We start from the raw sequence: 16,061 nt of genomic DNA, 5'->3' as shown, positions 1-16,061 counted from the left end.
GCACGCGGAGCTCAACGGATGACGCGTCCTCCTCACTCGGCTCCTCTTGATGATGTCGTTCATTCTGGTACAGGTTACAGCAAGGCTCTGATGAAAGCATCCTCTCTGTGGTTGGGCGCCAATGTCCCCATCCGTGACGAAGGCAGCACGTGGGCTGACGGAGCCTCGTTCACTTACGTCCGCTCGACTTCAGGTCTGCCGTTGTCTGCTGCCATTTGGAGGAACGGAGGAGCACTGAGATCTTCTCTAACGCCCCCCAGGTACCCCCGATGGAAATTGTCTCTCCTTCCTCACTAACAACAGCAACTGGGAGTACGACTCGTGCAACAAGAAGAGAGGTTACGTCTGCAAGAAGAGAGGAAATGGTAAGTGAGAGGCAACGCCCCACCGACTGACTGTCATCGCCCCTTGACGTCTGTCTGTGCCTTGACGTCTGTCTTTTCCTTTCGCAGTAAAAGACGCTACGCCGGCTCCTGACTGTAAGTGGCCTTCGACTACGTCGAAAACAATGACCCTGGAGTCACACCGTGCCAACCGACAAATTCTGTGCTTTTTCGTTTTTATGAAGTACTCAGCCACGTGTTGAATGTTTTTTGCATCGTTTTACCTTGTACAGCGGCACTTTGGTTGTTTCTCAAGCGCCAAGGTGAATGTTCCGGAATCCTTTCAAAATGTAAACGTCTCTGATGCCATTGGGCTAAGCTAACCAAGTCGAGTCCCGGATCTTCCAATTTGCCCGAGAAAATGTAGATTTGGCCAACCGTGACCCGCAAATTGCCCTTTGCTCAAAATGGTGGACTGAAGGGCAAAACCAGGAGTGTGCTCTGATCTGTTCCCCAAATTGTGCCCTCAGCCAACAAGTGTGCTCCCGGGTGGCTCGAGCACGACTCCAGCTGCTACAAGAAGGAGGTGGTGACGCCCAACGGTTGGCTGGGGGCCTGGCACCACTGCGTCTGGATGGGCGGCGACCTGCTCTCCATCACCTCCTCGGCCGAGGAGGACTTTGTGAAGGGCACCATGGGCGAGGACACCCCCTTCTGGCTGGGACTCTCCAACCAGGTGAGACGGAAGCGCAAGCGGCCGTCGACTGCTGCGACAAGTGGGACTGTTGTTCTTTTTCCCCCCAGAAATGCGACAAGTTCTGGTGTCGCTTTGAAGGCGGGAGCCAGAATCTGACCTGGTCCGATGGCGAGACAATGAATCACACCAACTGGGCCTCAAATCAACTCGAAAGGTAAGACGTAACAACTTTGCATGCTGTTGTCAGGCGGAGGAGCCAATTTTGAAAAGGGCCATTTGGGGAAAGTGAAAAAAAAAAAAAAAACGGGAAAATAATTGCTTGTTTCTTTTCTCCCGACAGCGCCGACGTTGCGTCCTGCGCCTACGTCAACCAAGGGGGAAGGGGTGAGCCCGGCAAGTGGCGGTCTGGCTCCTGTCTTTCCTCGTTGGCCTACATGTGCAAACGGCCGCTGAGTAAGCCTGCACGTTTGTAATCAGGTTGACTTTGAAAAGAGAAAAGCTCCAACAGGTCTTTTTTTTTATGCAGACTGCTCGAAGTGTAAGCCCAAGAGTGGTCCTGCTGTAGTGACGAGTGAGTTGCAGCACACTTATTTGCACTTGAACATCTTGTCATGGTCATGTTTTTCTTTGTGGCCCCAGCCTCCGACTGCCACGAAAACACCTTCCACTATGGCCACTATTGTTATCATTACGAGAAGACGGTTAAAACCTTTGACGATGCCGAGAAATTCTGTCTTGCCTGGGGAGGCCGCCTGGCTAGCGTCCACTCCAAGAAAGAGGCCCAATTTGTGTATGGTGAGCACCAATAGGAACCGCCGCAGTCGTCATTTGACTGAAGCTCTTCTTGCCCTGAAGCTCGTGTTCTCCTTCCTTTCCTCAAGATCACTCGCAAACCTTACAATCTGCTTTCGTGGGACTCAAGAAGGAGGACGACGACTACGAGTGGAGTGACGGAACAACTTACGTAAGTGAAATGCCTTTGAAAAAGTCATTTTTCAAAATCTGAGCTGGCAAAGTCCGAATTTGAGTAGGATAAAAATAAAAGTGGACATAGGAGAAATGTTGCTCGAGGCTTCAAATTTTGGATTGTTTTGGAGGGGAAATGGGCAAAACTTGGGCGCGAGTGAGCGATTGCCGAGGAAGGGCGTTGGGAAGCTGAGCAGACAGAGTCCAACATGCTCATGTCGTCCGCAGGACTACAAGTGGAAAAATGACACCAAGGGCGACTGCGCGTTCCCAAATTCTGTTGGGGAGTTGAGTGCCAGCTCCTGCATAACGGAGCGGCCATTTGTCTGCAAAACAGGTGCAAACGCCCCTCCCGAGCGCTCCTTCTGCACACATCAAGCATTTGCTCATATTTGTAAACACCATTACCCCCCCCCCCCCCCTCCCCTCTTCCCCTACAGCCAAGCACGGAGGGCTTCCACAGCTGCCCTCATTAGTCGGCCAACCGGGTAGGTGTCCCGCACTGCCGCCGTCTTGCGCTGTCTTGCGCTGTCTTGCGCCATCTTACGCCGTCTGGCTCGCAGAATGGACTGCCACATGCGGCTGGTGGCTGAACAACCCAACCAACGACTTCTGCTACCTGATGATCCGCCACCCCACCAAGACCTGGAAGGAGGCACAAGCCAACTGCCAACGCCTCCACGGGAACCTGCTCAGCATCACCGACGACCACGAGCAGATCTTTGTACATGGTAGGCAGCCATTCGTTGGTGTCACGAATGGATGGATGGATGAATGGATGAATCGAACAAATGAATGAATGGTGATGAATGAATGAATCTCTGGAAGATCCTGTTCCACCTTTGCCTTGGGTCCACAGGTTACGTCGGGTCTCTGCCCTCTCTGTGGTTGGGCGCTGATGTCTCCACCACGGAAGATGACGCCCAATGGACTGACGGATCCCCGTTCACTTACAGCCACTCGAGTGCAGGTCGGTCTGAAAGCATGTCTGATGCTTGTCGGCTGCACTTTGGAGGAACGGCGGAGCGCTGAGATCTTGTCTCCCTCCCTCCAGGTGACCCCGAAGAGGGGAAGTGTCTTTCCTTATTTGACAGCGGCGATTGGAAGCACGACACGTGCGACAACAAGAGAGGCTACGTCTGCAAGAAGATGAAAAAAGGTGAGTAAGTTGTGATGCTCCGCTGGCCGTCATCGCGCATTGACGTCTGTCTTTGCCCTGACGTCTGTCTTTGCCCTGACGTCTGTCTTTGCCCTGACGTCTGTCTTTGCCCTGACGTTTGTCTTTGCCCTGGCGTTTGTCTTTGCCCTGACGTCCGTCTTTGCCCTGACGTCCGTCTTTGCCCTGACGTCTGTCTTTGCCTTTCCTCTTGCAGGAGTGGCAGAACTTTCCCTGTCTTCTGACGGTAAGTAGCCTGACAAAATTTGTCACAAATTCTGTGCAATTTTTCTTATTTCATTAAGTCCGCTTTATAAAGGTGATTCTTTTAGGGGTCATTTCAAATTGTAAACGTCTCTGATGCCATTGGGCTAACCCAGTGCTTCTCAATTATTTTCTGTGATTTTCCCCCCCCCTAGGGAGATGAAAATATTTTGCGCACCCCCCCCCTCCATGTTATTAACATTAAAGAAAAACAAAAAATAAATAAAAAAAAGATCAACTTACAATAAAGAATAACTTTATTATTAACATTGTTTATAGTCTGTAACAGATCAAAGTGCATCACTGCCTGAAATTAAAAAATCAATTATAAGTATTCAAACTATAAACATTCTTGACCAACTGCCATTTTATGATGAAGAAAATACATCCATCCATCCATCCATTTTCTTTACCGCTTAGTCCCCACAGGGGTCGCGGGCATGCTGGAGCCTATCCCAGCCGTCATCGGGCAGTAGGCGGGGGACACCCTGAACCGGTTGCCAGCCAATCGCAGGGCACACAGAAACAAACAACCATACGCACTCGCACTCACACCTAGGGACGATTTGGAGTGCTCAATCGGCCTACCAAGCATGTTTTTGGGATGTGGGAGGAAACCGGAGTGCCCGGAGAAAACCCACGCAGGCCCGGGGAGAACATGCAAACTCCACACAGGGAGGGCCGGAGGTGAAATCGAACCCGCACCCTCCTAACTGTGAGGCGGACGTGCTACCCAGTGCGCCACCGAGCCGCAATACAAATAAATACAGAAAAATGCAATAAATTAATAATAAACATACATAATAACAGCAATAAATAAGATTCAATTCAAAGTAAAAAGCAACATTAACTCAGGAGCACAATATATAAAAGAATGTAACCTACAAAACAAAAATGAATAAAACAATTTGTGCTGTTCTTTTAATCAAAATGAGCCAGCATTCCACGGCTGCAGGTAGTATCAGCTCTTCTGCAATGGTGTTTTTGTTTTGCACTGAGCAATATGGTACGCTGCTTTATACGATGCTTACAGTGGTTGCTGATTGACTAAAGTAGCATTCACAAAGTGGGGTGATTGTTGGCGACCCTGCTCAATATTTTTCCATGGTGTCCCACTGCACTTTTTTTCCCCCTGCTCTGTGCTGTGTGCGCGAACGTTCCGTGCGCTCTCCACTGTAGAGCGGAGACTCCTTGCGCACACTCTTCCAGTGATACCGCCACCTACTGCAGTGGATGTCTAATTACTCTTTCATCTAGTACAGCCAAAAGAAAAGCATGTTCCCTGGTGTCACACGCGCCCCCCTTGGTATCGCGCCGCACTGGGCTAACCTAACAAGTCAAGTCCCGGATCTTCCAATTTGCCTGAGAACATGTGCGAGACAAGTTTTGGCCACCCGTGACCTGCAAATTGCCCTTTGATCAAAATGGTGGACTGAAGAGCCAAAACAAAGAGTGTGCTCTGATCTGTTCCCCAAATTGTGCCCTCAGCCAGCAAGTGTGCTCCCGGGTGGCTCGAGCACGGCACCAACTGCTACAAGAAGGTGGAGGAGCCCAACGGTTGGCTGGGGGCCTGGCACCACTGCGTCTGGGAGGGTGGCGACCTGCTCTCCATCACCACCTCGGCCGAGGAGGACTTTGTGAAGGACACCATGGGCAAGGACACCCGCTTCTGGCTGGGACTCTCCAACCTGGTGAGACGGAAGCGCAAGCCGTTGTGGACTTTGCAGCAACAACTGGAACCGTTTTCTTTCCCCCCCCCAGAAATGCGACGACGTCTGGTGTCGCTTTGAAGGCGGGAGCCAGAATCTGACCTGGTCCGATGGCGAGACAACGAGACACACCAACTGGATCTCAAATCGACTCGAAAGGTAAGCCGTAACAACTTTGCATGCTGTTGTCAGGCGGAGACGCGTAAAGGTTCTGGAACCAATTTTGAGAAGGACCACTGAAGGAAAATTCCTTTTTTTTTTTTTGTTATCTACCGACAGCGCCGACGTCGCGTCCTGCGCCTACGTCAACCAAGGGGGAAGGGGTCAGCCCGGCAAGTGGAGGTCTGGCTCCTGTGATTCCTCGTTGGCCTACATGTGCAAACGGCCGCTGAGTAAGCCTCCACGTCTGCGGTCACGTTGCCGTTGAAAGGCGCAAACGGTCTTTTATTTTTTTGCAGGCTGCCCGAAGGGACGGACGTGTTCCCCCAAAAGTGGTCTTGCTGTAGTGGAGAGTGAGTTGCAGCACGCTTATTTGCACTTTAACCAAGTGGTCGTGGTTTCCTCCTCAATGTTCTCCATTGTGGCCTCAGCTTCCACCTGCGACACGGGCAACCTACTGTATGGCGATCATTGCTACTTTTACTCGAAGCTGTACAAAGATTGGGAGGATGCCGAGAAGTTCTGTGTTGCCCAGAGAGGCCACCTGGCTAGCGTCCACTCACTGCAAGAGGCTCAATTCGTGTTTGGTGAGCGCTAAGACGAACCGCCGCAGTCGTCGGTCCCACAAAGCTGCCGTCATTTGGCCGAAGCTCTTCTTGCCCTGAAGCTCTTGTTGTCCTTTCTTTCCTCAAGATCACTCGCAAAGCGTTTGGTTTTCTTGGCTGGGACTGAAGAAGAAAAGCAACAACTATGAGTATAGTGACGGAACAGCTTTTGTAAGTAAATTGCTGACGGACTTTGGAAAAGTCCTTCTGCACGAGCTAGGTTGGGAGAGTTGAAATTTGAGCAGAACAATTGCGCGGAGGAAGGGCGTTGGGAAGCCGAGAGTCCGACACCCTCATGTCGTCCTCAGGACTACGACGTGCGGCAAGATGACGCCACGGGGGACTGCGCGTTCCCAAATTCTGTTGGGAAGATCGGCGGCAGCCCCTGCACAACGAAGCGGCCATTTGTCTGCAAAACAGGTGCAAAAATGTCCCTTCTGAGCACTCCTTCATGCATTTACTCATTCGCGCTCCTTTACCCCCTGCAGCCAAGCGTGGACTGCCTCGACAGCTGCCACCATTAGCCAGCCAACATGGTAGGTGTCTCGAACCGCCGCCGTCTTCTACGCTGTCTTATGCTGTTTTGCCCTCCTGCGCCGTCTGTCTCGCAGGCTGGACTGACAAATGCGGCTGGTGGCTGGACAACCCCTCGGACGACTTCTGCTACCTGTTCAACTTTCAGCCCGCCAAGACTTGGCAGGAGGCGCAAGCCGACTGCAAAGGCCGCCAAGGGAACCTGCTCAGCATCGCCGACTTGGACGAGCAGGGCTTCGTACGCGGTAGGGGGCCATGAATTAAAATATATTGGCCATAAACAAGTGGATCAATTCTTATTCTCCGACATGAAGCAAACGAGAAATAGAAGCTAAAGTAAATCGAAAAAGGCGTCATGTCTTCGTACGCGGTCTTCATACGCGGTAGGCTGGCCATGAATTTGCTAAGTCTTTGAGAAAAACCTTTTTTTCCTGCTACGCCTTCCTTTCCAACTCAAAACCTGATAAACCCGAGCGAGATATGGCCAGCGTTGCTCGGTTGTTGTTTTTTGTTGTTGTTGTTGTTTCACTCTCTGTTGCAGTATTGTTAGCGCTTTGTCACGGCTGTGCCGCACCCATCAAGTTGTAGTGCAGAGTCAAGTGTGAGTTGTTTTGGAATCTTGCATGTTCTCCTTGGGATCCAAAGGTATCGCCAAGCTTCTGGCGATGAATGATAACGCCTCCCTGTGGTTGGGCGCCGACGCCTCCATCAAGCGTGACGGCGACAAGTGGACTGACGGATCCTCCTTCTCTTACCTCCACCCGAGTGCAGGTCGGGCTGAGGCGGTTGTCAGCTGCACTTTGGAGGAACGGATGAGCGCTCAGATCTTGTTTCCCTCCCTCCCTCCCTCCCTCCAGGTGTCACTGAAGGGGGGGAATGTCTTTTCTTGCTCACTGGCAGCGGCGACTGGAAGCGCGACAAGTGCGACAAGAAGAGAGGCTACGTCTGCAAGAAAAGAGGTAAGTGAGATGTGACGCCCCGCGGTGGACCGTCATCACGTGTCGACATCCACGTTCTGGTTCCCGCTTCTAGGAAAGACACATCAGCTGCCGCCGCATGACGGTAAGTCGCCTTCAACGTCTCTGTAAAAAAAGGAGAGAAGTCAACGGTTGTGCTCTCACAGGCTACAAGGAGGAGCTTCTCTGCCAAGACGATTGGAAATCCCTCGAATGTCCCGATGAAAGAGTCATCCGCATACGGTCGGCTTTCCATGGACGGGAGCGTGGCGACGTCTGTCCGAGTGGCGGCGGATCACGCGGTAAGAATCCTCCAGTGGCATCGTTGTTTTTGGCTCGCTGTCCTGGAGCCGTTTCTGTCACGAGGTTTTCACACGCCGTCAGCGTTGGCGGTAACTCGTTTGTAACATATAACTCAATATCAAAAGGCATGGACGTGTGAGCGATGGCAATAGAAAACGTTTATTTGACCTTTTCTTGAATAAAAATAGAAAACGATGAAAAAGAGCTAAGCCGGGCGCTTTTTGGATTCCTCTTTTTCTAATAGTCATTAACCATTAAAATTCCCTACGTCCTGTGACAAGTTGAAGTCAGTATGTAAGTGTGCGAATAAAATGCGCGTGAAATGGTGGTGTGTTGTCACTTGCAGATGACTGCAGGGTGGAAGGGGCTCTCCGTCACTTCAGAGGATTGTGTGACAACTATCAGATTTGCCCCATTTACCCCATTTACCTTACGGATACGGACTCCTGCCCTGGTGTCTCCAAATACCTCCGCGTCGTCTACAGCTGTGAGAAGAAAGGTGGGCTTCACATCCTGACACTTGCCGATGATGTGCAAGGAAAGAATCCAACGGATCCCCAGATAGAGCGTCGGCTCGGAACGGGTGACCAGACGTGAGAATGAATGAGCGAGCGTTCCTTCCACATTGTCTTATTTTTTTGTCTTTCTTCAGTGTGTCTTGATCGTCTGGGCATCGCTGACGGGAGAATCCCAGACTCCTCTTTTTCAGCCTCTTCCTCTGCGATCAATGCCGAACCTCACAAAGCGCGCCTGGGGGGCAGCGGTTGCTGGAGACCCTCCAAAATGTGTACGTAAAAAAAAAAAAAAAAAACAGCTCGTCGACCTCGTTCGTCGTAGTTTGGTATCCTGAGCAATGGAATGCCTTCCGCCCTCAGTCGGCAGCTGGATCCAGGTGAACCTTGGTCAGAACTTCAAGGTGACAGGCATTGAGACCCAGAAGTGTACATACCAAGGGCAAAGTTCCAGCGTATTTGCGATGCAGTTCAGTATTGACGGAGTGACTTGGTATCGCCACCCAAAGCAGGTGAGCGGTCGCTAACTCTCGACTTTGTCGTCCAGGCTGTTGTCATTCATTGCAAACGCGCGTGCTTTGTTTCCAGCCTTCTGTGGGGATGTATATTCTAACCAGGCCCGTGTTCGCCCAGTACGTCCGCCTCCTGCCAATGTTTTCGGGCCTACGCTTTGACGTCTTGGGGTGCAGGTCTGACGGCACCGCTCGCGGTGAGTACGACGTTTGGAGTGCAGTGAGGAACTAGCAAGAAACGGGCTTTGATTTTCCCTTCTGACCCACAGACATCTTATGCAGCAGCACAGCCACCGACCTCAGCCTCGACGGTTCAATGACGTGAGTCAGACTTGGTATGACGTTTCTTGCCAAAAAGCCTCCTCCTTACTAAACAAACTGCTTCCGCAGGGTGCGGTGCCCACTGGGCTGCGCCCAAGCCGGCTACAAGGTCTACGGAACACGGCTCTACAAACAGGTATGTTAATTACCGCACGACTTGCAAGCGGAGTTCTTGTTCTATGTCTGAGACGTTCTCTGAGTGCAGGACTCAAACATCTGCGCGGCCGCTATTCACTCGGGCGTCATTGAGAACCAGATCGTAGGAGATGTGACTTTGCTGAAGAAACTGCCACAGAAAGCCTACAACAGCTCCACGTGTAACGGAATCATCTCGAAAGTGTGCGTGCTCCGCTTTCACTGGCGAGTCCACTTAAAGATGCCCGGCTCATTCTCACTTTATACTCAGCAGATATGTTGACAAATTGGCTCCGTCTCCGTCTTACACTTTTGCTGACACGGGTGAGTAGAATGTCCAGAATAGAAAGCATTTCTTCACGTGACGCCATCTTGCGCGCAGAGCCGAGATGCTTGGGACCTGACTGGGAGGAGTTTGCGGACTTCTGCTACAAACGTTTTGATGATACAAAGACGTGGTACGGCGCTCGACACTCCTGCTGGGGTCTCGATGCCAATCTGGTGTCCATTCGCTCCGAGGCTGAGCGGGATTGGCTGCAGGACCTCTTGAAGTCTGGTGCGCGCACGCCAAGCGTCGCTCACATTGGCTCGATATCTGCCATATCTGGAAAGCCATTGAGAACTCTGTTGCCGTTTTTTCCTCTGCAGCCCCTGTAGACACGTGGACCGGACTGAACGACCTGGTCAATCGCGGCAGATTCGTGTGGTCGGACCGCCAGAAGGTGACCTTCGCCAACTGGGCTCCGGGAAAACCTACCGGCCTGATGGAGAATTGCGTGGCCACCTTGAGCCAGGTAGGTGCAGAAAAGATTGACCCGCTCGCCGAAGACAAGTTTAGATTTAAAATCAATCTCATTTTGACTTTCAGTCTGGCAAATGGAAGAATATGTCCTGCATAGAATTAAACGGCTACGTGTGCAAGATGCCCACAGCGCGTTATCCGCTGGATTTGGAAAGTGCCAATGTAATTTGCGAGTAATCATATGAATGCAATTGACCTTGCATGATCATTCTGCTTGGTTTACCATGCCTTTTGATTGACTGATTGATTTACCATGCATTATTATGATTGATTAACCATGCATGATTGATTTACCATGCATTATTATGATTGATTAACCATGCATTAGTTGTCTTGTTAGAGTTACCATGTGTTATTATTCTGTTTGTTACCATGCATTCTTCTTCTTCTTGACTTAACATGTGATATTGTGATTTACCATGCATTATTATTATTTTGTTCAATTTACCATGCATTATTATGATTGATTAACCATGCATTAGTCTTTTTGTTAGATTTACCATGTGTTATTATTCTGTTTGTTACCATGCATTCTTCTTCTTCTTTTTGACTTAACATGTGATATTATGATTTACCATGCATTATTATTATTTTGTTCAATTTACCATGCATTATGATTAATGAACCATGCATTAGTCGTCTTGTTAGATTTACCATGTGTTATTATTCTGTTTAAGTTACCATGCATTCCTCTTCTTGACTTAACATGTGATATTATGATTTACCATGCGATATTATGATTTACCATGCAATATTATTATTTTGTTCAATTTACCATGTTGTTATTCTCTTAGATTTACCATGCATTTTCATAATTGATTTCTTATATTTCATTTACTTATTGTTAAATTGACCATGCATTATTATTCCATCTGTTGTTTGACCATGTTTAATTTACCCCAAAAACAACAATAAAATAATAAAGACAATTGGTGTCACCTGTTAACTCCTTGAATAGTTTACTGATTTGGACAGGGCAATTTTATAATCTGGTCAATTAGATCATACTTTATTACTCCTGATGTACGAGTATTAGTCAGACCTCCTCATGACGCCATTTTCGTGCATTTTTGCATGGCTCTTTGTAACAATTTGGAAAAAGAGATGTACTCTATTGCTTTCCACGTCACGAAATCCATCCATTGTCCTGAAGTGCTTATCCTCACGAGGGTCGCGGCTAGCCTATTCCAGCTGGGGGCACATCCTGAACTGGGTGCCAGGCAGTGGCAGGACCCACATCATTCCCATCACCCCCCTTCCAAAAAAAAAAAGAAAACAAGTAGGAGCGGTCAATCGGCCTATCATGAATGATTTTGAAACGTGGGAGGAAACCTACGCATGCAGACATGCAAACCCCACACGAGATGGCACTATAGCCTGCGCTTAATGTACTGCACAAATCAAGCATTAGATGTCAAACAAATTGATGGCATCATGACCCCTGACAGTTTCATGCAAAGATGTGCACTGCACTTTTGAAGCACTGAACCGAACTGACCCAAATTGCAAATAGGCTACATAAAATACATCTGGGTTTTTTTTCGTGCTCACTGTGGTACCTCTTTTTTTTTTTTTTTTTGCTTTTGAAAGCTTTTGATTGTACAGAGTACAGACCACTAGTGGTAATGCTAGGATTGGACAAACCTTCACACATCATAATACAACGGAAGCAAACTAACTCAAAACATACATTTAGCATACGCAAGCAGAAATAACAAATGGTCACATCATAAAGATTTAATTGCAGGCAAACAATACTATAAATATCGTAAGCACACAATATAGTATAAAAGAACGTTCTTTTTGACACCCTCTGTGGTTGCCAATAAACAGTCCTTGAGTGTCAGATGACGACGGATCCTTAATGCAGTGGACTTGAGCCACTGACAGATGGCGACATTTTGCTTCTTTAAACATACACATTTCCGATGCTCACCTGCTCTCGACTTTTTAACTTGCAGGGACGTGCACTCATAGGAGGCAGGTGAGGCAGTGCCTCACCTTGCCACCAGGGGCAATATAGGGCTCAACATGGTTTCCTCAGCTGTCACCATAAGTTGTTAAAAAATGAATAATATAATAAAACATAATATAATATCTGTCCTGTGGTCTATGCTTTTAATGCAATTTTGGTGTGTTTCCTATACATTTGGATCATTTTCATAGTCAAAATAGCTGTATTTCTTGTTCAAATAAAAACGGGAGACGAGAATCATGGAGGCTGCGGCAGTGACAGGTTGTGCCGCTCAGGGCGTGCGTGTGAGAGTGTGCACCACTCACACACTGTACTGAGCGCGTGCAAACGGCGCGTGCTTGCTTGCAGTCAGCGGGTGAAAATACGAGCCTTGAGGCAGCCAGTACCTTTGCCGCGAAGATGGGGCGATAGTGAGCCTCCGGCTAATAGTTCACGACACGAGTAAATGCGAGAGTAAATTAAGAAGAAGAAAAAGAAAAGAAAAACAACCAACAACATTCGGTGCTAACGCGTTGCTATTTGGCTTTGTTTTCCCTGACAATGGAGGATATAATCTCGAAAATAAGAATTTTTTTAAAACTTGACTTTCAGTCAAAGCAAGAAACCATAAGTAAGGGAAGACCAACGCCAGATTTGCGAGGATTAATTCAAACTACGGGCCTCCCGGGACGGACTACCAACACGTTCGTTTCAAAAGGATTGGTACTCTAAAAAAGACTGGCTTTGTGGTTGTGCTGCCAAAAGTCGACTTGATTGCTTTCCCTGTCATCGAGATCTTCGTCCAGAAGGACAGGAGAATGGACTTCATTTACAAGTAAAGGTAAGAATACTGCAGTGGTGTGTTTAAATGTACAGTGGTGTGTTTAAAATGTTATTACATTTAATCAAGAATGGCATAACAACCATGTATGCATGTAAATCTGACTTGTGAGTCAGTGCCTTAGCGTCATACAGTACGTTTGTAAATCTGACTCTGTCAGTGCCTCACCAACACCAACCCTCACCGCACGTCACTGTTAACTTGCAACAATTCATGGCTGCAACACGTCCAGTAAAAGTTGGGAAAAGTGGCAAAAAATACTGAGAAAGCTGAGAAAAGCTCATCAAACACCTATTTGGAACATCCCACATGTGATCAGGCTAATTGGGTACCATGATTGGGTATAAAAGGAGCCTCCCCAAAGATGCTCAGTCATTCACAAGCAAGGATGAGGCGAGGTTCACCACTTTGTCCACAACTGCGTGAAAAAATAGTTGAACAGTTTAAGAACAACATTTCTCAAAGCAAAATTGCAAGGAATTGAGGGTTTTCAACATCTACGGTCCATAATATCATCAAAAGGTTCAGAGAATCTGGTGAAATCACTGCACGTAAGCGCCACGGCCGAAAACCAAGACTGAATGACCGTGACCTTCGATCTCTCAGACGGCATTGCCTTAAAAACCGACATGAGTGTGTAAAGGATATCACCAAATGGGCTCAGGAAAACTTCAGAAAACCACTGTCAGTAAATACAGTTCGTCACTACATCAGTAAGTGCGGGTTAAAACTCTACCATGCAAAGCGAAAGCCGTTTAGGAACATCATCCAGAAACGCCGCCGGGGTCTCTGGGCCCGAGCTCATGTAAAATGGTGCACAATGGAGAAGTGATTTGTGGCCTGATGAGTGCACTTTTCAAATTGTTTTTGGAAACACTGGACGTCATGTCCTCCGGACCAAAGAGGAAACCGACCATCCGGACTGTTATCAATGCAAAGTTCAAAAGCCAGCATCTGTGATGGTATAGGGGTGCATTAGTTCCCATTGCATGGGTGACTTACATTTCTGTGAAGGCAACATAAATGCTGAAAGGTACATACAGATTTTGGAGCAACATATGCTGCCGTCCAAGCGATGGACGCTGCTGCTTATTTCAGCAAGATAATGCCAAGCCACATTGTTAGAGTGGTGTTCACTCTAACTTATTTTTGCAAGAACCACACGAGAGACAGTATGCCCTTTTTAAGCACTTGCAAGTGGAGAGTCATTCGTCGCTGTGCGTACAGCGATGATCGAATGAGGTCTGACTCAGGCCTCTTGCAAGAAAAATTTTATTGAGAGAAACAGGGTGGGGGTGAGAGTGGGGGTGAGAGTGGACAGGGTGGGGTTGAAGCCCCTGGCCTCTGATCAAATCATAGCAGGGGGTATTTTACGATGTATAAACAGAACAACTTTGATTGCGTCCTCTGCAGCTGGTCAATCAGTTCAAAGGATCTTAGCACTTTGTTAAGACAGGACAAGTTTGGTTAATGATTACAGGTTACATTCCAACATAATCATAGGATCAAACTAATCTATCAACCCTAACACACATTCTGCACGTGCTACAACAGCGTTGCTTCGAAGTAGAAGAGTCCAGGTTCTCCCCTGGCCTGCTTGCAGTCCAGACCTGTCTCCCATTGAAAATGTGTGGCGCATTATGAAGCATAAAATACGACAGGGAAGACCCCTGACTGTTGAACAATTGAAGCGGTTCATCAAGCAAGAATGGGAAAGAATTCCACATGAGAAGCTAACAGAATTAGTCTCCTCTCTTCCAAAACGTTTATTGAGTGTTATTAAAAGGAAGGGTGATGTAACGAAGTGGTAAACATGCCCTTTCCCAACTTCTTGTCACGTGCTGGCGCCACCTGCGACACGACCACACCCCCCTGTCAACGGAATCGCCGCCACCTGCCACGGGCTCATTGACAGCGCTATATCAGCGCCGCCAGCGCAGACCCGAATGTCAGTCTGTCCCGTGATGCTGCTTCCCTCATCAGTCCCTGTGAAACTGACTCGCTTAACAATTCGGAAATCCCGCAGAATTGCCTGTCCACCCCAGCCAGATCGCCGCTCCAGGGCCAGCTATTCCCATCTTCCCCCCCACAATAAAGTCTCTGTCGCGACGCACTTGGCTGTACTGTCTGATCCCTTACACTTCTACTGCACGTGTTGCAGCCATGAAATTCTAAGTTAATTATTATTTGAAAAATAAAATAAAGTTTATGAGTTTGAGCATTAAATATGTTGTCTTTGTCCATCCATCATCCATCCGTCCGTCCGTCCGTCCGTCCGTCCGTCCGTCCGTCCATCCATCCATCCATCCATCCATCCATCCATCCTCTTCCGGGGTCGGGTCGCGGGGGCAGCAGCTTTAGGAGGGACTCCCAGACTTCCCTCTCCCCAGCCGCTTCATCCAGCTCATCCCGGGGGATCCCAAGGCGTTCCCAGGCCAGCCGAGAGACATAGTCTCTCCAGCGCGTCCTGGGTCGTCCGAGAAATTCTGTCACAGAACTTCCTGAGGGACACGGTCGAACGCCTTCTCCAAGTCCACAAAACACATGTGGACTGGTTGAGCGAACTCCCATGTCCCCTGGAGGATCTTGCCGAGGGTGTAGAGCGCTGGTCCACTGTTCCACGGCCAGGACAAAAGCCACACTGCTCCTCCTGAATCCAAGGTTCGACCTCACTCCTCTCCAGCACCTCTGAATAGACCAGATATGGGCAAACTACGGCCCGCGGGCCCCATCCGGTCCACGGGGCCGTTTAATCCGGCCCGCCAAACCTGAATAAATTGTATTATTAAATTTTTTTTGGGTCATTTTCCCTGCAATTACTATGTTTCCCCGGTAGATGGGGAAGCGCCCGCCCGCCCGCGCATTTACTCCCGGGAGCCGTGTCAGAAAGCTCGGTGCACACTCACAAGTGCGTGTGCGTACTCAGTAGTACGTAGTAATTTCATCTATCAGTGCCGAATTTCGAGTGTAGGCTGTGACGTCAATATTCTCGTAATTCGCGCGCTGAGTTTTCAGATACAGTTTTACGCTAATGCCACCCACAAACCTTCCCCTGGAATCATTCCATTAAAATGAGTGGCCCGAAGAAAAGAAAGGTGGACACTGAGTGCCAAATGTTAAAAAAAGAGTGGACAATTTGGCTTGACCTACGTGTGTGAGAAGACGTTCAGCCACATGAACGTCAACAAAGCCCGTCACAGATCTAAGTTAACGGACCGACACCTCGGCTCTATCCTAAGAATTACCACAACAAATTTTACTCCAGACTATGATGCACTAGCAAAAAAGGGAAACCAACAATACTATTGATTT

General features: G+C 48.6%; 2 protein-coding genes across 2 annotated transcripts; both read left to right on the top strand.

Moving 5' to 3' along the window:
* Positions 1-288: 288 nt before the first annotated feature.
* Positions 289-6,672, top strand: LOC119130802 (C-type mannose receptor 2-like). The gene is made up of 10 exons (XM_037264735.1): positions 289-365; positions 453-479; positions 854-1,059; positions 1,128-1,234; positions 5,395-5,507; positions 5,574-5,627; positions 5,706-5,861; positions 5,968-6,050; positions 6,188-6,299; positions 6,368-6,672. Exons 3-10 carry the CDS (start codon positions 958-960, stop codon positions 6,670-6,672), a joined length of 1,032 nt encoding a protein of 343 aa, XP_037120630.1. The 5' UTR covers positions 289-365; positions 453-479; positions 854-957.
* A 94-nt stretch (positions 6,673-6,766) lies between these two features.
* LOC119130218 lies at positions 6,767-10,240 on the top strand. Its single transcript, XM_037263965.1, has 15 exons — positions 6,767-7,184; positions 7,271-7,372; positions 7,446-7,475; positions 7,537-7,671; positions 8,019-8,171; positions 8,325-8,459; positions 8,548-8,696; positions 8,773-8,893; positions 8,966-9,017; positions 9,087-9,153; positions 9,223-9,356; positions 9,427-9,476; positions 9,535-9,708; positions 9,801-9,946; positions 10,021-10,240. Exons 1-15 carry the CDS (start codon positions 7,037-7,039, stop codon positions 10,129-10,131), a joined length of 1,707 nt encoding a protein of 568 aa, XP_037119860.1. The 5' UTR covers positions 6,767-7,036; the 3' UTR covers positions 10,132-10,240.
* The last annotated feature ends 5,821 nt before the right edge of the window (positions 10,241-16,061 follow it).

This window comes from Syngnathus acus, chromosome 11, assembly GCF_901709675.1.
Source record: "Syngnathus acus chromosome 11, fSynAcu1.2, whole genome shotgun sequence".
NCBI classification, from domain to species: Eukaryota; Metazoa; Chordata; class Actinopteri; order Syngnathiformes; family Syngnathidae; genus Syngnathus; species Syngnathus acus.
Note: the sequence above shows the minus strand (reverse complement) of the source record. Positions and strands in the feature narration are given on the sequence as shown.